The sequence below is a fragment of the Pristis pectinata genome, chromosome 13 (genome assembly GCF_009764475.1).
Source record: "Pristis pectinata isolate sPriPec2 chromosome 13, sPriPec2.1.pri, whole genome shotgun sequence".
NCBI classification, from domain to species: domain Eukaryota; kingdom Metazoa; phylum Chordata; class Chondrichthyes; order Rhinopristiformes; family Pristidae; genus Pristis; species Pristis pectinata.
In genome coordinates this window covers 25,949,955-25,972,653 of record NC_067417.1, presented here as the reverse complement: position 1 = coordinate 25,972,653, position 22,699 = coordinate 25,949,955, and the positions used below count along the sequence as shown (strand labels likewise).

Below are 22,699 nucleotides of genomic sequence, written 5' to 3'. Positions count from 1 at the left end.
GTCCTTCGTATATCCTACTTAGTAACCTACACATGATTTTAGAACACATGTCCTCTGAATGTTATCATTTAAGTTATCTTTTGTGTGGAACTTTAAAATGCTTTTTGCAAGTTTAAATACTCTGTATGCTAGAACTTAGCAGAACCACCTTTTCAAAGAAAAAGATTTGTTGGCAGGATCTGTTTTTTCTCAACCTCCAGTGACTTTATTTACCATGATAAGATAATCTTCAAATGTCTTCTCGATAGCTGATTCCATTTCTTGCAATTTAGAATTAGGAAGATATTAATTTCAGTGCCCAACCTAGCTTATATAGTTGCTAATGATAAATTCAGGAGGGGAATACAACCTCACTGTAAGAGGTGATCTGTGGTCAGTGAGCTGGCAATAAAAACATACTATACCTTGGGTGCACAGTAGGCCTCAAATACCTATGTCTGAAAACATACCCCTGCATCCAAAGGACTGCAATAGCTTAAACACTTACCATCATATTATCAGAATATATATGTTGTGATATTAGTCTTACTCTTCCACCTAATGAAACCATTCAATTCTAACATAACAGTTCTTCCTATGTAATTGTTACCAATATATAAAAATCCCTTCACAATTGCTTTATTATAACGAGTGCTCCATTTTCACCTCATGTCAATAACCTGGAGAAAAACTGTGACAATAAAATATTCCAGCAACCATTCATGGACACATTTCCATCAATACCTATCTCAGGTACTATTTCAATTCTAACAATAATCCTGAAACAGGCCTCAAATTTTATATACAATCACTAATCACATCCTTTCTAAGTCTACTGTAAATGGATCAATTATTTTCCGAGGCAATTCAGTTCTTAAACTGTCTTCAGTCTTTAGAAAAATGTTCTTCTTTACTTTATATCATGTTATTTTATGTCTTCCAATATCAATCTTACCGGTTCCTCTTAGAAACTGAAATACTTATATCATACAGGACCTTTACCCCCGAATCTCTCTAAACTGGAATACAGCACATACATACAAAGCCTTAAGTAGAGATCCTGCTCAAAAAACATCAACACAATGCAATAAACAAGTGTCTTCAGGCAGTTCATGGTTTTGTGTCCAGAGCAATACTTGTTGCTCTTTTTATACTCTTTGTATATATTTCTATCCAGAAACCAAAATTAGTTTCAGTAATCTAAGTCTTTGGCAAGTTATTAAAGAAGTTAGCACATCACCTCCTTTGACTTGTCCTTAACGTCCTTGGTGTGCTGCCCTAAAATTGCATTTGCCTTTTAAATTGTTACATGACGCTGTCATAATGGTTATTCATAAGTATGTGATGTAGCATATGATGATTTAAAATCAATTTCAAAAGTATAAACAAAGTGCAAAATGTTTTTAATAAATACACAAAAGTGATTTTGTATTATATTGGACAAGGGGTGTTCAATGATAGTTTTTGAACTCAGTTTATTGATAAAGTTTAGAATATCACTTCCTCAAAGTGATAGTCACCACACTTTAATTCTAAATAATGGACATACTGTGGCGACTCACCTTCGACGCAAGCGAACCGGCTCCGAAGTCAGCCCGCGCGTCGGCAGTCAGGCCAGCCACGAAATGGCGCTGGGCCTCCTTCTCCAACAGCGAAGGGAGAAAGCCCGCGCGCAGGAAGGAGATTGGTTGGCGCACCTCTGACATCATCGCTGCGCGTGGAGCGCGGGAACTTAACTGTTTAAAAGCCAGCGCGGCAAGGTTTGAATAAACCAGTCTCAAGTTCAACCCACTGACTACGCGTCGTTATTCCCAGCTCAGTGCATAGCACTTTGCTACACTGGCGACCCCGACAGTCCAAATGGGATTTGGACTGAAGATGATCAACCCTTCATCCGTTCACGCAGTTTCACTGAAACTGCCACCCTTCTGGATGCTGCAACCACGCCTGTGGTTTGACCAAGCAGAGGCCCAGTTCCAGATTCGGCAGCTATCTTCCGACTCCACGCATTACTATTACGTGGTGAACTCCCTTGACCAGGAGACAGCCTCCCAGGTTGAGGGTTTCATACAGTCGCCCCTGGAGGAAGGCCAGTATGCAGCATTCAAAACGCTGCTCATTCGGACCTTCGGCCTCTTACGATGGGAGCGTGGTGCCCGCTTGCTGCACCCGGACAGTTTGGGGGATTGGCGCCGTCAGCATTAATGAGCGAGATGCTGGCCCTGGCTGATGGACACAAGCCCTGCCTCATGTTCGAGCAGGCATTCCTAGAGCAACTGCTCGAGGACATACACCTGCTACTGGCCGATGCAGATTTCAGTGACCCCCGGAAGGTAGCGGCCCAGGCAGACATGCTGTGGAAAGCCAAGAGGGAAAGCAGGGCGTCTGTCAGCCAGATTACCAAGCCACGTGCCCAACGCCAGGACGGACCAGGCCCGGCAACGGAGCGCGCAACTCAGAGGCAGGAGTGAGGAGGCCACTGTACAGTGGTGTTTCTACCACCAGCGGTGGAGCGCAGAACCCCGCCGATGTCGCCCGCCCTGCGAGATCTTGGGAAACACCAAGGCCAGCCACCGCTAATGGCTATGGCAGCTGGCCACCAGGACAGCCTCTTGTATGTCTGGGACAAGCAGTCGGGACGCTGCTTCTTGGTCGACACCAGAGCGGAAATCAGCGTCTTACCCCTGACGGGGTACGACACCTACAACAGGGAGCTGGGACCCACCCTGAGGGCCGCAAATGGCAGCACAATACGCACCTACCGCACCCGCACAGTGCAGCTGCAGTTCGGCGCCACCCGGTTCACGTGGGACCTCACACTAGCCGCCGTGGCCCAACCACTCCTGGGAGCAGACTTCCTGCGAGCCCACAGCCTCCTGGTCGACTTGCACGGGAGAAGACTGGTCCATGCTAAGACCTTCCAGACGTTCTCCCTGGGCGAAGCCAAGTTGCCAGCCCCGCATCTGGCCTCCATCACACTGTCGGACAACGAATTCACCAGAATCCTGGCAGACTTCCCATCGGTTCTGGCACCGCAGTTCACGGCAGCCATACCCAGACATGGGGTACAGCACCACATTCCAACCAAGGGACCACCCCTCCACGCCCGCGCACGACGTCTTCCCCCGGACAAGCTCCGCCTGGTGGAGGAGGAGTTCAAGAGGATGGAGGAATTGGGGATTGTACGGAGGTCCCATGGGCCATGGGCCTCCCCCCTGCACATGGTGCCCAAAGCAGCCGGGGGCCGAAGACCCTGTGGCAACTACCGCAGGCTGAACGAGGCTACAACCCCAGACCGCTACCCCGTGCCGCACATACAAGATTTCACCGCAAACCTGCACGGGGCAAGTGTCTTTTCCAAAGTGGACCTCATCCGGGGATACCGTCAGATCCTGGTACACCCAGAGGACATCCCCAAGACAGTGCTCATCACCCCATTTGGCCTGTTCAAGTTCCTCCAGATGCCATTTGGTCTGAAGAACGCCGAACAGACGTTCCAGCGGCTAATGGATGCGGTAGGATGTGACCTGGACTTCGCGTTAATCTACTTGGACGACAGCCTCATAGCCAGCAGGGATCATCAGGAGCATCTGTCCCACCTCCGCCAGCTCTACTCCCACCTGTGTGACTTTAGCCTCATGATCAATCTGGCCAAATGCCAGTTCGGACTCGACACCATCGACTTCCTGGGCCACAGGATTACCAAAGACAGGGCAACACCCCTGCCCGCCAAGGTAGACGTGATCCGCCACTTCGCCCGGCCCAACACAGTCAAAGGCTTGCAGGAGTTTGTTGGTATGATCAACTTCTACTGCCGTTTCCGCCCCTCAGCAGCACGTGTCATGCACCCTTTGTTCAGCCTTATGTCGGGTAAAGGCAAGGCCATTATGTGGGACGAAAAGGCCGCGGCCACTTTCATTCAAACCAAGGAAGCTTTGGCAGGCGCCGCAATGCTGGTACACCCCAGGACGGACATTTCAACAGCCCTCACAGTGGACGCATCCAATACGGCAGTCGGTGGGGTGCTGGAGCAATTCATCAAAGGGTGCTGGCAACCCCTAGAGTTCTTCAGCAGGCACCTGCGGCAACCCGAGCTCAAGTATAGTGTTTTCGACCGGGAGCTCTTGGCACTATATCTGGCAATCCTACACTTCAGGTACTTCTTAGATGGCAGGCCATTCACTGCGTTCACAGACCACAAACCGTTAACCTTCACGTTCACGAAGGTGTCAGATCCCTGGTCAGCCCGCCAGCAGCGACATCTGTCCTACATCTCCAAGTACACGATGGACATCCAACATGTCTTGGACAATGTCGCGGCGGACGCGGTCTCCAGACCAGCTATCCAGGCCCTGTCCCGGGGGTGGACTACGCGGCTCTGGCGGAGGTGCAGCAGGCCAACAACGAGATGCCCAGCTACAGGACCACAGTCTCGGGTTTGCAGCTACAAGACTTCCTAGTAGGCCCAGGTGGGAGGACCCTCCTGTGTGACGTAGCTACCGGCCAACCTCGCCCTATCGTCCCAGCAGCCTGGCGGCGGCGTGTTTTCGACTCCATCCACGGCTTGGCGCACCCATCTATCAGGACAACCATTTGGATGGTCTCCAGCAGGTTCGTGTGGCATGGGCTTCGCAAGCAGGTCAGTGAATGGGCCAAAATGTGCGCACAGTGTCAAACAGCCAAGGTGCAGCAGCACACCAAAGCCCTGCCGCAGCAGTTCGAGCCCACCCGCCGGAGGTTCGACCACATTCATGTGGATATCGTGGGACCCCTGCCAGTGTCGCGAGGAGCGCGGTACTTCCTAACTATGGTAGACCAGTTCACAAGATGGCCAGAGGTGACCCCGCTCACTGATACCTCCGCCGATTCCTGCGCCTGAGTGCTAATTTCAACCTGGGTAGCACGCTTCGGGGTACTGGCCCACATTACCTCCAACAGAGGCGCCCAGTTCACCTCCAGCCTGTGGTCGGCTGTGGCCAGCCTGTTGGGAGCACGGCTACACCACACAACTGCATAACACCCACAGTCGAACAGACTGGTGGAGTGTTTCCACCGTCACTTGAAGTCAGCTCTCATGGCCTGCCTGAAGGGCCCTAACTGGGTAGACGAGCTGCCCTGGGTTCTGCTCGGAATCCGCACAGTACCCAAAGAGGATCTGCGCACCTCGTCGGCTGAGCTGGTGTACGGCGCACCCCTGGTCGCCCCAGGAGAGTTCATTACCAGTCCCAAGGGCGCAAGAGGAAGAACCCGCGACAGTCCTGGACAGACTATGCGAGAGGCTCGGCAACCTGGCCCCCGAACCGACTTCACGGCACGGACAGACCCCGACCTGCGTACCCAAGGACCTGCAGAGCTGTAAGTTTGTTTTTGTACAGAGGGGCACACAACAGCCACTGCTACAGTGGCCATACAAGGGGCCATTCAACGTACTTAAGAACAATGGGTCCACGTACGTTCTGGACATTGGGGGGAAAGAGGAAGTTTTCACGGTGGACCGGCTCAAACCAGCACATGTGGACTTGGCACAGCCGGTTGAGGTTCAGGCTCCATGGTGCAGGGGCAGACCTCCTAGACAACGGCCGATACAGACTGTGGACATTGGGGGGGTGTATCGCCGGTTCTGGAGGTGGGGTTATGTGGGTGGTTATGTGGGTTATGTAGGGGGTGGGAGTGGGGCAGGGATGGCAGTTAAGGGTTGGAATGGGGTTCGGGGAGGACAAACTGGCAACATACAAGTTCTTTCATAGCAGGAGATTACCAGGGGACTGAGGAATTAAAGGTTCTCAAAGCTTTCTCAAAAAAGTATAATATCCATACCATCTCCTGGGAACTCTTGGTGTATTACCACTCAAAATGGGAGCATCCAGTATGACATCAAGTCCCTTCTTCAAAAACACACGAACTCAGAGAATCCAGAAGAGCTCAGCACCTCCCACTCTATCCATCAGGGTGCCTTGTCAGCACTTGTAGCAGAGACTGTGGATCCCTCATTGGCTTCATCAGCCACCTTTGAACCCACAGGACTGAAGTGGAAGCAAATCATCCTCAATTGCAAGAGACTGCCTTGGAAGATTAAGTCATTGAGATGCAAGATACTTCTTCGTATATACACCTGATCGAGCCCCATGCCCTCTGCAATCTCTTCACCATCTAGCCCTGAGATCTGCAGTTTCTTCCTTCCACTGGCTCTGGGCATTCTGCAGTGTTCCTCAACTCTTCTCTATTCCCCCTCCCTTCAAATCCCCCTCTCATCCTCCCCACCCCCATCTCCCCTTCCCCACCTCCCCCTCCCTCTCCCCACCCATCCTCAATCCCTCATTCCCATATCTCCTCTCTCTCCCCCAATTCCCCACTTCCCAAAGCTGCCCTCTTCCTCTCCTCTTCCCGTATTCCCACTCCTGCTCCGGCCCCTCTCCGGTCTGCCCCACCAGCCCAGCCCACTCCAATCCCGGGTCTCCCACCGCCGGGGTCTCGTCACCATGGAAACGCCAAGCAGCCCCCCCCCCCCCCCCCGACCCGGAAACAGAAACCAGCAGCAATGATTTCTCAAGATGTCGCTGGCTAATTCGGTGTCGGTGGGGAATCGGCTGCCACTAATTCATTTTCTGTGGTAGATCTGGGCTGCGGGAAGGGAGTTGCAACGTTTGTGCCGTTCGGAGGCTGCCGGCCGCTGTTGTTTAGCCGGTGTGTAGCGCTCAGGTGTTTGTACCGGGGTTTGTTTTAGGGCAGGATGCGGGGCCACGGGAGGGGTGTCGGTGGAGGGCACGTTAACGGGGGCCGCTCTGTGTTCAGCCTGAAGCTTCTCCGAGCGGTCCTACCGCCCACGGGATTACACCGGTCTTATCCATGTTGTTGAAACTGGGCCACTGCTGGAAATCCTGGCTTTCTGTCACTAATGTTCATGCTGAAGCAAATCGCATCTCGTGCTTTGGCCTCACGAACAAACAACCACACCAAACGAATTCGAATTTAATCGATACAAACTTGAAATGGAAGATCTTTTGTAATTTAATACGTGGTCATTCATATTTGTAATGATTGTTCGCAGGGATTGGGAGTTTCTGCGGAGCTGTGCAAGCTAAAACATGACCTTTCTGAAACGAAGAAAGGTTGCTAAAGGCATTGAAGAACGTCCAACACAGCAAGAGGATGAGCAGCTCAAAGAAAAGTCCGCAGATGGTAGGCTTTCCGGGCGCAGATAGCGAAGCTTGTGTCACACTTGGAATCAGATTTTAGTAACTATTTTTTTAGTATGTCAAATAATTAAATGGAAGATCAATCATTAACTAGTATGTTTATTGATACCACAAGACTTCTGCCTTCTAGTTTTCATTACGTTGGGTCAGGGAAAGAATAAGAAAGGGATGAGGAAAGCAAGAAGAGCTAAAGAAATCTTTTATTTTTTTAGATATGTCATTGTCAAGAGCTAAATGTGTGCCAGAGTCCTCAGCAATTCAAATAAAAATAGCCAAATAGAAGCTTGGGTTCTATTGAGTGTGTGTGGTAGAGAATTGGAGACTGGGTAGTGTGAAACTAAGTTTTAGAAAATCAGACAAAGCTAACCTGTGTAATTTTTAGTTGGTTTAAATTTTGTGTTGGGGAAAATCTATACGTCTGGAAATTTGAAAGACATCTTTTTGGATGCCTCTTGCTGACATTTCACATCAGATCAACAAATTCAGCGGAGAATCTTAATTGTTCTAGATCAAAGAGACATGGATGTTAGATTTTAAGAGATTATGATGAACTGTTTTAAACATGGGTTGGTGAATACTTAGCAGACACTGCTGGAGTTAATGACTGAAGTTGAGACCTTATTAACATTTAAGGAAGAGTTCAATAGATTATTGAAGAAAATAGGTATAGAGAGATAGGGAGCAGGGTGGGTGTATGAGATTAAGGCTACAATTTGTGTCACTTATAGAGGCTTGAGGAGCATTTTGTCCATCTTGTTAGTGCTTGTTCTTTGCAAGATGTCCAGACAGTCCAATTCCCCTGCTTTCTCGTCCCATGCCCACCCTACAGCTTTGCAAATGTCAAATTCTCTTTCAAAAGTTACAATTGCATCAGCTTCAACTATCCTTTTAAGACCATGCATTCCAGATCAAAAAACACCACAGATAAAATGTTCTTTATCTTCCTTCCTCATATTGAAAATAGACGTCAGAGGAGAATGGATGGGCTAAGTAGCATATTTCTGTCCTGTGGTTTTACATCAACATATTGTCAATTTTACACATTTCTTTTTACATAATTCTGTCATCCAAGCTTTGCCTTACCATATTACATCACATCAGCCTATGAAATCAGTGTACAGGAAGAATGTTGTAGAAGAGTGTATAAGATTCATCTTTACTTTTATTTGTGAGCTGCATCATGATGATATGTGCAAAACTGTACTAGATAGGCTGATACATGGCATAATAACTTATTGCCTTCCTGCATTAAGACAAGATGTTACTTGTATAGTACTTGAATGGAAGGAGAAATGTCACTTTATTTTAGGAAGAACCACCACATTGCATCTGATATGAAATTGAAACCTATCAAAAGATTTGGATGGTATAACACTGTTACAAACAAGATGAGCATGAGAGTATAACCATGGAGCTCAGCATGTCTAAGCTAAATTTTCTTCCTTCTTAATCAGTTGATGTTACATTTAATGCAAGTATTGCAAAAACCTGGATTATATTTTGAAAATGCAGTATTAATTTAAAGTGAACTTTATATGTTTTATTTGAATTAGCAAGACTGCTTTCTAGGATGGAATGCCAATTCAAAATGCTGGTGACAACATAACTTGGGGTCCTAGGGTAATGCAGCACTGGAACAGGAACTTGGGCCCACTGACCTTCAAGCACCAGTTTACACTAATTTCATTTTATTCTCCCCATGTTTCCATCAACTTCCCCCAATTCTACTACTCACCTACACACTAGGGGCTATTTACAGTGGCTACATATCCAACCAACCAACCCACACTTATTTGGGATGTGGAAGGAAACCGGACCACATGGAGGAAACCCATGCAGTCAGGCAGTGAAGGTTCAAACTCCACGCAGCACTAGAGATCAGGATTGAACCCAGGTTTCTTGAGGTGTGAGGCAGCAGATGTACCAGCTGCGCCATTGTGCCGCCATGTAACTCAAAGAAGAGCAAGTTTAAAGAGGTTGGTCAAAATTTAAATAAAACTCTTGTCAGCATTTCTGACAGGAACCCAAATCTGTCTCTGTCTAAACCCAAGATAGTGGTCAGAAATAATAATATTTCAAAACTAAGGTTCAAAATTTAACTGCAGCTACATATATAAATATGTGCAGCATTACAAAACTAGTTTATAGCTGATGAACAACAGCTTGCATTGCATTTCCATAGAAGAATATTCAAGATGCTAAATATATGTATAATTGAATAAAAATCAATGTTGAGTCAGATAAGTGGAAATTAGTATAAGTGGAACTTGCTACTTTATGAAATAGTTGGAAAAAATGACTTGCAGTTATATTTTCTCTTTGTGTCACTTTCAATCAACCGAAAACTCTTTAACACATCAGGAATACTTCATTGTAATCACTATTGTAGACAAGCAAAAATGCAATAACATAATATTGGCTGAGGGATAGCTGCTGAGTAAGACATCATAGATAACTTACTTTTTCTTATTGATTAACTGTTTGGGGATTTTTTTTATCCATTTGAAAGAGCAGACAGGACATTTCATCCTAAGTACAACATGTCTGGAATTGAAACACTCTTAAAATACTCTAGCAGACTATTGGCCTAGACAAAAAGCATAGATGTATTTAAGGAACAGCTAGGTAAACCAGAAAAACAGATTGTATGCAATTCGATTCAGATAAAGTTGTGTGGGAGAAAGTTAGTATGGAGCAAGAATACCAACATAAACCAGATGTGTCAAATAACTTGATTTTGAGCTGCAAATGTTGTAAATGCATGTACATTTGTACATTCATACACTGATGTGTATACAGTAGTTTGCTTGCTTTTCCCAGTTATCCGTGTTTACCTTGATTCAGATTCAATTGTGCCACACCTACCAGGGCACTTCCAAGGCTGGTATTTGTCTTTTCCCAAATACATACTTTGACTTTAGTTATTATCTCAGTATTTAGTGGTCTTAGCTTTTCAACTTATTGGTGTCTTTAACACATTATTTTGGTTAATTTTATGCATGTATTTGTACAGGATTAATATATCACAACATATTGGGATGCTTTATTTTACTTTGTTTATTCCCCAACAGTTTTACTTTGCTTATAGGATTTAAAATAATAGGTGATGTAGAGTTTTCTTATTTCTTATTGGTGATTTTACTTTACACAAATAATTAGACTTCTAAACAGTCTGAAAATAACTTAGCAATATAGCGATTAACATTGTGATTTAGATTGGAATAAATGTATGATGCTAAGGTGAAGATTTTGTTCAGGATATCAAATTGTTTCTATTCTGATACTACAGTAAAAATACTGAAGTAACTGTTTTGACAGATAAACTGTTGAACATAATTATTGTACTTTTCTGTTAATCTAGTATGTAACTCCCATAGGTCCAGGAGCAATAAAGCACGTAACCTTCTTAATTGGTGGATTTATGGGACTTTTCTTAGGACTTCTCACCTCAGTGTATGTTGCAACTTTGCACGAAAACGATCTGTGGTTTTCAGCTATCCAGGTAAGAGAGTCAAATCTGTAAAGAATGCTAATGTCATTCAGAAAACAGAAAAGATTCAGGAAGTTGGTCCTTCTTTATTTAAAAACTCAGACGTCATCACTTATTTTTTAAAACTTTTTTTGAGTTATTAATCATTGGTTTACGTTTATTGCATTGAGTATTAGAGCATAGAACAGTACAGCACAGTAATAGGCACTTCGGCCCATGACGTTGTGCCCAACTAATTAAACTGGTAATTAAATGCCTAACTAAACTAATCCCTCCTGCCTACACAAAGTCCATATTCCTCCATCCTCTGCATATTCATGTGCCTATATGAGTCTCTTAAATGCCTCTATTATATTTGCCTCCACTACCACCCCTGCAGTGCATTCCAGGGACCCACCATTCTCTGTTTTTACAAAAAAGTAAATGATCTGCACATGTCCTTTGAACTTGCCTGCTCTCACCTTAAATGCATGCCCTCTAGTATTAGACTTTTTGACCCTGGGAAAAAGATACCAGCTGTCTACTCTGTCCGTGCCTCTCATAATCTTATAAACTTTTATCAAGTCTCCCCTCAGCCTCTACCGCTCCAGAGAAAACAACCCAAGTTTGTCCAACCTCTCCTTATAACACATGCCCTCTAATCCAGGCAGCATCCTGATTTAAAGCTCTTCTGCACCCTCTCCAAAGTCTCCACATCCTTCTTATAATGGGGTGACCAGATTGAATGCTTTACTCCAGATGCGGCCTAACCATTTTATACAGCCATAACATAACTTCCTGACTCTTGAATTCAATGCCTCGACTAATGAAGGCAAACATGTCATATGCCTTCTTCGCCACCCTATCAACTTGTGCAGCCACTTTCAGGGGGGTATGGATGTGGACCCCAAGATCCCTCTGTGCATCAGCGCTGTTAAGGGTCCTGCCATTAACTGCGTACTTTCCCCTTACGTTTGATCTCCCAAACTGCAACGCCTCACACTTGGCCAGATTAAACTCTTTTTCTCTCCATCCAATTATTTTCTCTGCTCTCTCAATCCACTATCATGCGATATTTAGAAAACTTACTGAAGTGCAACTTCTCATTAAAGCATAGGTTGCAGCCAACAACAACACTTTCATCAGGATACAACTGATGATTTCAAATAATAATGTTGTAATTCAGCAATCATAAGGTGGTGTTCAGTCATCAGACCCTTTTAAAACAAAAACAATTATATTGTGTTCAAAGTTTGCCTTTGTAACCCTTTCTGTTATATTTTTTCAAAGAAGCGTGATCTCTGAAATCCTCTTTATTATACTTTTATTTTATCTATTCCCATCCCATCTTTGAATAAGATTTCATTATTTTCCAGCCTTCAACATGACTAATTAGTCTGCAGTTCACTGGACATTGCGTTTCCCTTTTCTTAATTTAGTCATACAGTACGGAAATGGGCACTTGGGCCCAACTTGTTTATGCCGACCAAGATGCCTATCTACTCTAATACCATTTTCCTGCATTTGGCCCATATCCCTCTATTCCTTTCCTATTCATGTACTTGTTCAAATGCTTTTTAAACACTGTAATTGTATCTGCCTCTACCACCTCCTCTGGGAGCTTGTTCCATGTACCCACCACTCTCTGTGTGGAAAAACTTGCCTTTCAGATCTCCATTAAATATTTCTCCTCTCACCTTAAACCTATCTCCTCGGATTTTAGACTACCCTACTCTGCAAAAAGACTGTGACTATCTCCCTATCTATGTTCCTCATAATTTTATGAACCTCTGTAAGGTCTCCCCTTAGCCTCCTGTGCTCCAGTGAGAGCGATCACAGCCTATCCAATCTCTCCTTGTAACTAAAGCCATCCATTCCAGGCAAGATCTTATTGAAATCAATTTAATTTTCCGCCAGTCCTTTGGTGTGTATCTCTTATCTTTTTGATCTTTTAAATGTGTAGATACAATCCAATCTGACAACGGTTTTATCCTCTCTCTGATTAGCACAACGATTATTTCCCACCTTTTGGTCTTAAATATCTTGATATCTTTTTTGATTTTCTTTTGCCCACTGTGTTACTTCCTTGGAAAATAGTGATTCAAAATAATAATTTAATATTTCTGGCAATTTGTTGTCTTCCCCTTTGCATTAGTTGCCTGTTTCCCTTAATGAATTTATTGATACCCTGATTGGTTTTCTCCTGTTATTTAAGTATGTACAGAAAATTTCATTTTTTTTAGGCTGCATCTATAAACAAGTGAGCTTGACTAGCTATGATTGACCTCTTGGGCAATGTATCAACATGCAAAATGTTGGCTGGAATGCATATATTGACCTTGCCTGCTGGAAAATAATTCAAGCTCTCTACATTGTATGATTTGTTTAGGCAGGCTACAAAGTTCAGATATTGCTACTGCTAGCAGAGAACACTGCCGGTTAGGAGCATAGAGCTATCACTCACAAATTCAGTGAAAACACAACATCTGTGTTTAGAGGTGGAATAGACCACATCGTTGGGCTAGATGGACATGCAGCTATTGTGCTTCCATGTTCAGAGGACATAGCATAAGACTCACATTTTAGAATTCAGATAGGAAAGGTGAGGCAGTTCCTTCATGAACCCTCTTTTATCTCTTCAGCAATCAATTCTTCCAGGATTTCCCTTTTATAGCTGGCTTCCATAAATTAATTGGATTATCCTGCCTTGTTTAGGGTCAAATCTTGTTGTGTCAAGTATTTAGGCTTGTTAGAGTTTCAACCTAGCAGGCAAGTAAAACTTATTCCATTACCTTTTTGACTTGTGGCCTGTAGAGACTTTGGGGAGTTGATAGGTGAGTCACTTTGTGCAGAATATCCAAACACTGACCTTCTCTTGCAGAACAGTAAGTATGTGGCTGGTCCACTGAAGTTTCTTGTAAATGATGACCCTTAGGATGCTGTTTGATGGAAATATGGTGATAATAATAATGTGGAATGTCAAGGGTTGGTGGTTATACTCTGTTTTATTGGAATAAGAAAACAGAAATGGCTGGGAATACTCGGCTGGTCAGCAGCATTTGTGGAGAGAGAAACAATTAACATTTTGAGTCAATGATCCTTCATTGAACTGAAAAAATGAGAAAATGAGCATGTTTTAAGTTGCACAGATGGGAGGAGTAGAAAGAACAAAGGGAATATCTCTGATGGGGTGGAAACCAAAGTTGTTCAGGTAACATTGCTTTTGATGTCATCTGGGATAGAAACAAATTATTGAGTCATAGCTGGAGGAGTGTAAATTGAGGAAGATGAATGAGGGCAAAAAAAAATTCAAGCTGGAAGTGTGAAATATAGAACACTGCTGTTTTCAGAAATCTGAAATAAAAGAGCATGCTAGAAATACTCAGCAGATCAGGTAGCATCTGTGGAAGGAGAAAAACTTGAGTTAACGTTACATACAAGTAGCCAGTTCTGCCACAAGCGGGAAGGGCTGGTTATCTGAAATTGTTGATTTCAGTATTGACTCCCGAGGGCTGCAATGTGCTCTGACGAGATGCATTTCCTTGAGCTTATGTTGGGCTTCATTAGAACAGCATAAGTACCAAAGGTGAAGAATTCTGAGTGGGAATGGGATGATGAATTAAAATGACAGGTGATGACTTGGACGTGTTCTGTAAGGTAGTCAAACAATCTGTGTTTGGTTTCCACAATGAAGAAATTATGTTGTAAGTACCAAATCCAGTGCACTAAATTGGAAATGCAAGTGAATTGCTGTTTTACCTGGAAGAACTATTTGAGGCCCTGGATGGAGGGCATCGATGAAGTAAAATGACAAGTATTTTATTTCCTGCAATTCTTGTTGAAGGTTGTCATTGGCTGACACTCGTGTGGTACAAATGTTACTCGCCACTAATCAGCCCTTGAGAGACTGTTGTGTTGGTCTTGATGTATACAGGCAAGGCAGCTTTGTTTTCTGAGGAGTTACAAATGAAATTGAACATTGTGCAATTATAAGCATGTCATTATTTCTGACTTTATGATGAAGGGAAAGTTTTTGAAGCATCTCAAGGTAGTCGGGCCAACTACAGTCCCTTGAGGTGATGCTTGGGGCTGGGATAATGACCTCCAACCATCACATCTATCTTTGTGTGAGGTAGAACTCCAGCTAGTGGAGAGGTTTACCTTTGGCTTGCATTGACTGGTTTTATCAAAGATTCTTGATGTCAGATTAGGTCAGTAGCTATCTTGACATCAAGGGCATTTGCTCTTACCTCATCTCTGAAATTTAGTTCTTTTATCCATGTCTGAAACATATCTTACAACCTACCTCATCATGGGCCTTGCACCTAATTGTCTACCTGCTCTGCACTTCCTCTATAACTGTATCACTATATTCTGCATTCTGTTATTGCTTTTCCCCTGTACTACCCCAATGTACTTGTGCTTTGAATTGATCTATATGGATGGCTTGTAAAACTGTTTTTCACTGTATCTCAATACATGTGACAATAACATGCCAATACCAAATGTGGCTGTAATAAGGTTAGAAGCTGAGTGGTTCTGGCAAGACCCAAACAGTTAATGAATAGGTGTCCCTTGATAGCACATTCAGTGACACCTTCCATCATTTTATTGACTGAAAGTAATCTCATGGGTAACAATTAGTTGAATTTGAATAGCCCTGCCTTTTGTGGACAGGACATCATAGACATTTTTTAACATTGTTGGATAGATGCCAGTGATGTAACTAAACCAAACAGTTTAGCTAAAGGAGATTCTAGTTCTAAGTGCAAGTCTTCAGTACCACAGCGGGGATATTCTGTTTCTATAGTCTTTGATTAATCTGGTGCTCTTGGCCATCTTTAGATATCATGTGAAGTGAATCAATTTAGCTCAGGACCAGTTTGCTGGACACTCAAGAAACAAGCTGAGACATCAATTCCACATTTCTAGCTGAAAATGTTTGCAAATGGTTTGGTCCTTTGTTTTATGCTGGCATGTTGGGCTACACCACTGTCAGGGTGTTTTTTTTGGAGCTTTCTTCTCCCATTAGCTGTTTAATTGTTCACCATTATCACAACTGGAAGTGACTTTTCTGATCAGATCATTGAAGTTGCTATGTTTATTGCTGCTTCTATGATTTAGCATTTCAGTAATGACAAGCAGTGGGTAGCTGATCCAACAAAACTGTTGATTTCTCTCTTAATTTCTTTATATTATTCAATCAATACTGAATTTGTATGTGTTAAAAAAGGAATTTCTTGCAGCATTTCTTTTGAAATTTCCTTTAGAAGGAGAGTTTTTTAAGATTAATATTTAAGAAGTTGTGTTTTGGCACAGCATTTCCTATTGGTTAAATATTATGTCCTTTTGAAGCTTTAAAGGTGGATAAAAAGTACTCATTACAAAGCATCAATTACCATTTGGTGCACGTTTAGTTGGATACAGCTGTTGCCTAGTTTAAACACAAATCTCCATTACGCTAACCTTTTGCACAAACATATTAGTATGCGTGATAGGTCCAGCTTGACTGTATCCTGGATGGAAATGTTAAATTACACTAGGTAAGAACAGTATGTGTACTTAAAAATATTTGGGGTAAAAGGCAATTGGGAAATGGGCTGTCTGTTGCCCTTTATTGATTTATGCTGTTTGTTTTGGATATACAGATCAGCAGTTACACTGCTTGGAGGGGAAATATGTTTTTAAAATTTTCCTTTGCTGAGTACCATGTAGGCTGGCCTCACATTTGGCATGCTCCTACAAAGCAGGTGATCATTCTAAACATAAAATGTTTTTTTTTTGCTCTGTATCCTTTCTGAGCAGAGATTTGACATTTTCCATCCAGGATGTAGCCTGGCTGGATCAACCACAGATTATACTAACGTATTTGTGCAAAGGCTTGAAGTTCATTATTTAAGCTAAGTAACAGCTGTATCCAACCAAAAATGTTGGATCCAAAGTGAATTAGTGTTTAAGATTGTGATTTTTGGCAACTACTTGCCAGGCACTAAATGTGCAGTTTGTTGAGCAGTTACATTTTCTGGTTATATTTTTTCCTATATTTATTTTAGATAGATTGCATTAGGTTTAACAAAAAATAAAAAATATTTTAACACTTTTTCAAAATCAAACTAAATAGGCTAGAGCTCAGAGCTATTACAAATGCGTTCGGTATTTTCTTCTGCTTTGGATGAATCGAATTTTGATTGAAGAGGATATTACTCAATGACGTGAGATAATGCTCCAGACTTAATCATTAAAATTAATGATTTATTGCAACACATGGGATGAATGACTCATAGTTGCATGTTGGTGTCTTAGATTTTTGATGTCGGCAGAAGCTATATGAAATAGGGTAGTGTGCTAGCTATTTGCAGTATCTTGGCAAACCAAAGGTCGACAGTTTCATTTTACCAGGAGCTTATTATGACATTAAGAAAAAGGAAAAAGCGATATGTAATTGTCAGTGATCCGTCACTGTGTAGCTTGGAAAGAAACCCAAAGCAGCCTGATGATTGTGCTGTCGATCGTGGAAATAGAAATATTTATTTTCAAAACGTGGCAGCAACTGAAATCTGGTCAGCTTTATGGAGAACTGAAACTGTTATGCTGCTTGCTCTCTCAGTGGGTCTAATACTGGGATGCTTTCACACCTGGTATATTCAGTCACTGCATGAGAACTTGCTGTGGTTCTCAAATTTACAGGTGAGTGCTTTGCTAATTATCTTCCAATAGAAGAGGTATACAAAAATAATAACTGTATTTTCATCTCAGATGGTAATAATGTTGTAGTATTTTCATCCCACAAAGTGGGTGAGATGCATGAACATTCTTATTTATTTTGCTTAGTGAATATAAGATATGTATCTAAATATCATGCTGCAGTTAATTAAGTCAGTTTTCAGCCTTGGAACTACAAACAGTAGCCTTGAGGCATTTTGTGTAGAGTGCATAATACTCTTTGGTGATTAATGTAGTCTCTGTTTTGGTCTATCAGAATCAGCATTTTTATTACTAGACTTTTTATTCTGGAAAATATTCAATGTTGGACATCAAGTATGATCTTGAAACTTGTCTTTCCTTAAGAACACGAAGCAGGAGCAAGACTAGGTCAGTTAGCCAAGTGAGCCTGCTCCGCCTTTCAATAAGATTACGGATCATATAATCTCTACCTCAACGCAATCTTTCCTGGTCTCTACCTATACTCCTTGACTCCCTTGTAATTTAAATCTCTGTCATTCTCTGCCATGGATATATTTAATGACTGTCTCTACAGCTCTGAGATAGAGAATTCCAACGATTCATTACACCGAGAAAAGGAATTCCTCCTCATCTCTGACTAAAATGGGCACCTCCTTTTTCTGGAACTAGATCCTTGATTTATAGATACCCCACTAAGGGAAACCTCCTCTCAGCTTCCAACCTGTCAATTCCCCTTAAATCTTATATAAGATCACTTCTCATTCTTCTGTACTCCAATGAATATAACCTAACTTGCTCAACCTTTCTTTGTATGTAAACCCCTTCCTTCATTCTAAAAATCAATCTGGTGAACCTTCTCTGCACTGCCTCTGATGCAAGAACATCCTTGCTTAAATTTCCAATCTATACAGAGTAATCCAGATGTGGTTTCACTCGCTACCTTTAAAGTTACATCAAATCTTCCTTACCCTTACTTTTGCACTTCATGACCCTTGCAATAAACACCAAAGTCCTGTACCTTTGCCAATTAGTTGTTGAAACTGTGTTCTAACTTTCAATGTTTCAGATACTAGAACCCTCTGATTTCTTTGCACCACAACATTTTGTAGTCTCAAACCATTTAAATAATAATTTGCTTTCTCATTCTTTCTTCCAAAGTGGTTAACTCAAAATTTTCCACTGTTGCCACACTTTCACTTTTGAATACCTGCTTAGTAATTTGTTTTTTGAATATCTGTTTACCTTCTCCGACAATGGTTGAGGGACTATTTACTTTGAAACCATAATGAGTGTGCAAGGAGATTTATGAACTTGAATATATTTACTTTTAATGTTATGTATGAATGAATCAATTGTGCAATCAGCAATTCTTTGGTAACATCAAAATTTGATCTGGCCTACACATAACGTGCTTAAGTTGTATCCAAAGTAGGAAAATCACGCTGGAACTCTGTGCAAATCAAGATATTTATTACAGAAGCAAAACAATGCTAACTCTTTTAAAGCAAAAAAAAATCAAGTTCTTACCTATTCTCATCAGTAACTCAATTATGAATCCATGGCTAAGTTCTTCAGCTCAGAAGCAATCTTGAATTCATTCTCTCTGTCTGTCTCTTTGATCAGTTTAGTCTTTGTTGAAGAGAAACAAGGGACAGCAGAGGGTCCTGACCCAAAATGTTGATTGCCTGTTTTTCTCCACGGATGCTGCCTGGCCTGCTGAGTTCCTCCAGCATCATAGTGTTTTGCATTTAGTCTTAGTTGAAAGCCCAGTTACTGAACATGCTCTAACATTTGAGGAAGGGGGATATTTGTCAAAACTTATCAAAACATCTTTGGCTTTCTGCAGTCCACAGTTAAGTCAAATATTTTACAAACTAACTGATTTTTATTGAAGGAAGAGGTTGATTTCCTAATAAAAGTAAAAGTTCTGCTCTGAACCAGGTGCTGAAACTTTTCAAGCTTTGAATGTGATGGGTATAGTATCAGTTTAGAATCTCCTGAAGAGTACATTGATGTATGCAGAGTAAGTTATGTGTCTAAAATGGGACCCAAATCCATCTCTTTCAGATTCTCTGGTGAAAATGGTACTAAAAGCTTAAGGTCACCATTGGCCTTGCTAACTATCGTAATGCCCTGCTCTGGTGGATATATGTCTTTGCTGCACTATGAACAACGGTTTATTTAACTTCTGGCCTGAATTGGAATTGTTTGAATACATCCAGCTTCTATCCCTTTTGTTGAATTTTAATATTTAATACCTCCATTGCAAATCATCTTGGCTCTGGAGCAGTTTGTGCATTTCAGAGCATGATCCAATGACTAAATGGTCATCAAGGACTGTCAAGGTGGTTTCACACACCAATTTCTTTAAAACTGTGAAGTCTGGTGCAGAATCAGGAGGCATTTGAGGTAAAATTTGGTGCTGTTTTTACCAGTTATCAGACCAGATATTCCCTTGGAAGCTGAATCTGCTGGAAGACTTTTAAAGATGGAGAACTTCCAGTAGAAGTATTCAGCAAGGAATCTGGAGCAAGAACAAGATGTAATGATCCTGTCAGGTCTGCAAACCTTTTACAGGAAATGTGGAGTGCTGGCTAGGGTTTGAAGGTCAGCCATTGTGTGATCCCAAGATTGGCAAGTAAAAGGAATTGAGCAAATGAGCCATTCTTTCTCCATATTGGTTGGAGCTGGGTGGGAGGGAGGAAGAGAGAGAAGAAAATGAACTAACATACCTTACTCTGACATCCCTAAGTTGTTGGGTGTGGAAGTTTGACTTGGGTCAAGAATTAGCGTGAGTGAAATGATGATGAATTTCAAAGATACTATTTATAAGTATCAATGAATGTTCAATGGATCCATAGAATGTTATTAAACTTCTAGCTCTGTGGGTCAAATTAGTTCCATAAACTTGGTTTTAGAGATTTTACTTAAGGTTCTTGGGTGTGTATCACATGCAATATGGTTAATCTAAAGTGTACAGGATACTGACATATTTTGGCTCCAAATGAAATTTGTGTTTTCAATGCTTGAAATTTAGAATTGTATTCTTTATTTTGTCTATTGGCACAATAATTGGTAAAAATTCTTCTGGTCACTAACATATTACTTTTAAATTGCCAAAGTCCTTTGAAATATTTCCTACTATTTTAAAAAGCTTACTAGCAGTGGCTCCTTCTGTGTGGCAGCTTTCCCAACCCAGTTAGCTATCGTAAATAACATATCCCAATTCTGCCCTGGTAAATCTTTCAAGCCCCTACAATTCCTCCTATGTTATTAGAATCAGAATCGGGTTTATTACCACTGACATGTGTTGTGAACTTTGTTGTTTTGGGGCAACAGTACAGTGCAAGATATGAAGACATAAAAATTACTATAAGTTACAAAAACAAATAGTGCAAAAGGGGAATAACGAGGTACTGTTCATGGGTTCAGGGACCATTATTAATCCCTTGTGCTATTGTTCTAGAATGTAACATTTTAAAATACTTTGATTGTACATGTATTAATCTCAGTTTTATTCTAAAATGATCAAATCATGCAATACTATTGTTTGTTTTAAATGCACTGAACACAATTGCTTTCTGTTTGATGTGCAGGAGGTTGAACAAGAAATCTCCTTCAGGACAGAATGTGGCCTGTACTATTCATATTACAAGCAGATGCTGCAGGCCCCTACCATAAACCAAGGTGATTACATATTCTAAAGCTTCATGTTGTAAACTATATTTTATAGTAGAAATGTTAGAGTAGTTTTGTGTGTCTTCGGCTGCTTCCAGCATATATCATAAATATTGCTGGAATGCTGCCTGGAAAATGCATGTATTTTATCATGTACTCTACTCGGTAAGATTTTGGAGAATCTACAGTTACAATAATCAGATTGACTTTTTTGTGGAAGTGCCATTTAAGGGACAATAATTTTAGTATTACATTTGTATTATAATGTATTTTTGTAGATATCACAAAACATACAGCAATAGTTAATATCTTGACCATAGTTTGGTATTTACAGTACTTGTAATTCTAAATTCCTCTTTCTAGAAGAGACAGCTACTAATTTTCGGGTCCCAAGAATGTGCAAAATTTATTTGTGTTACCTTGAAACTGTTCAAAGCAATTAAACTTCAAGTTATTTTCCATTTATAAATCTCAGTATAGAAGTTGATCTTAAAACAAATTTATATAACCTGGTTGTGAACTAGTGCTAAGACAACTATTTCTTTAAACCCACATTTGGAATCTAAGTACAGGTCCTCTCTGGGTTATGGCAGGGTTCCATTCTGGTGAACTGTTCATAATCCGAACAGTTTGCAAGTTGGAAATGCGGCCATGAACCGAGTTCCCAGGCAGCAGAAGATGCCTGCAGTCATGCAGTAGCCAGCAAATCCATACTGCTGGTCTCCCAAATGCTTGTTCATGTGTGTAGTAGGTTATACAGGTGGTGGCTTGTGGGGAGACAGCCAGAAGCTGAGAAAGAATTCTCCTTAGTTCTTTAAGTAGCAGAGCAAGTTTATAGAATAGAAGACACAAGAGATTCTGCAGATGCTGGAATCTGGAGCAGCACACACAAAATGCTGGAGGAACTCAGCAGGTCAGGCAGCATGTGTGGAGGGAAATAAACAGTTGATGTTTCGGGTTGAGACCCTTCATCAGTTTGACCTGCTGGGTTCCTCCAGCATTTTGTGTGTGTTGTTTATAGAACAGAAAATTTTCTCTTTTATTTCAGAATTCCGTCATACATGGTATTTAGTTTGGTATGTGTGTAGAACATTTTGACAATTATAAATTCTGAAATATCTCTTGTGTACTGATTTTTTTTTAATGTTTATCTTTGGAATCCACTTTTTAATTATGTTGTGCTTTACTTTGTAAAGGAATTAAGGAGCTCTTGTATGACAATAAAACTGAATCAAGGAGAACAATAAACCTCCTCAAGAGGATGAACATTTACCAGGAAGTTGTCCTAAGCATTTTGTACAGAGTTTTATCTCTTCAGGTAAAAATACCAGCTCTTACAATAATATGAATGTTATTTATGTAGTTTACATCTGTGTAATTTAAGTTTTGATAAAGTGCTTTATTGGTTTATGTTGTGGTAAAGAGTTCTGACGAGTAATTTGCGTCATTTTTTTTTAAACAGAATTACTTGGCACCAGTTTTCTTCTACCTATATACAGTATTTGGACTCCAGGCTCTCTATGTTATTTCGCTATATGTTACTAGTTGGTTATTAAGTGGTACCTGGATATCAGGGGCACTAGGAGCTGTTTGGTACATTCTAAACAGGTAGGCATCAGACTTTGTGGTGCAAAGAAATTGCACGTTATCTGTGCATTAAAGGGCCGGAACAGAGGATCACCAGATGTTGATA

The 22,699-nt window shown here is 41.6% G+C and overlaps 1 protein-coding gene across 1 annotated transcript in view; it reads left to right on the top strand.

The window, feature by feature from the left end:
• The first annotated feature begins 6,519 nt into the window (after window positions 1-6,519).
• The window catches only part of dpy19l3 (dpy-19 like C-mannosyltransferase 3), a 49,658-nt gene continuing 33,478 nt past the window's right edge, over window positions 6,520-22,699 (top strand). The window contains 6 exon segments of the mRNA XM_052028293.1: window positions 6,520-6,663; window positions 7,028-7,158; window positions 10,553-10,677; window positions 20,925-21,015; window positions 22,203-22,324; window positions 22,469-22,614. Coding sequence (XP_051884253.1) covers window positions 7,065-7,158; window positions 10,553-10,677; window positions 20,925-21,015; window positions 22,203-22,324; window positions 22,469-22,614 — 578 coding nt within the window. The 5' untranslated portion in view covers window positions 6,520-6,663; window positions 7,028-7,064.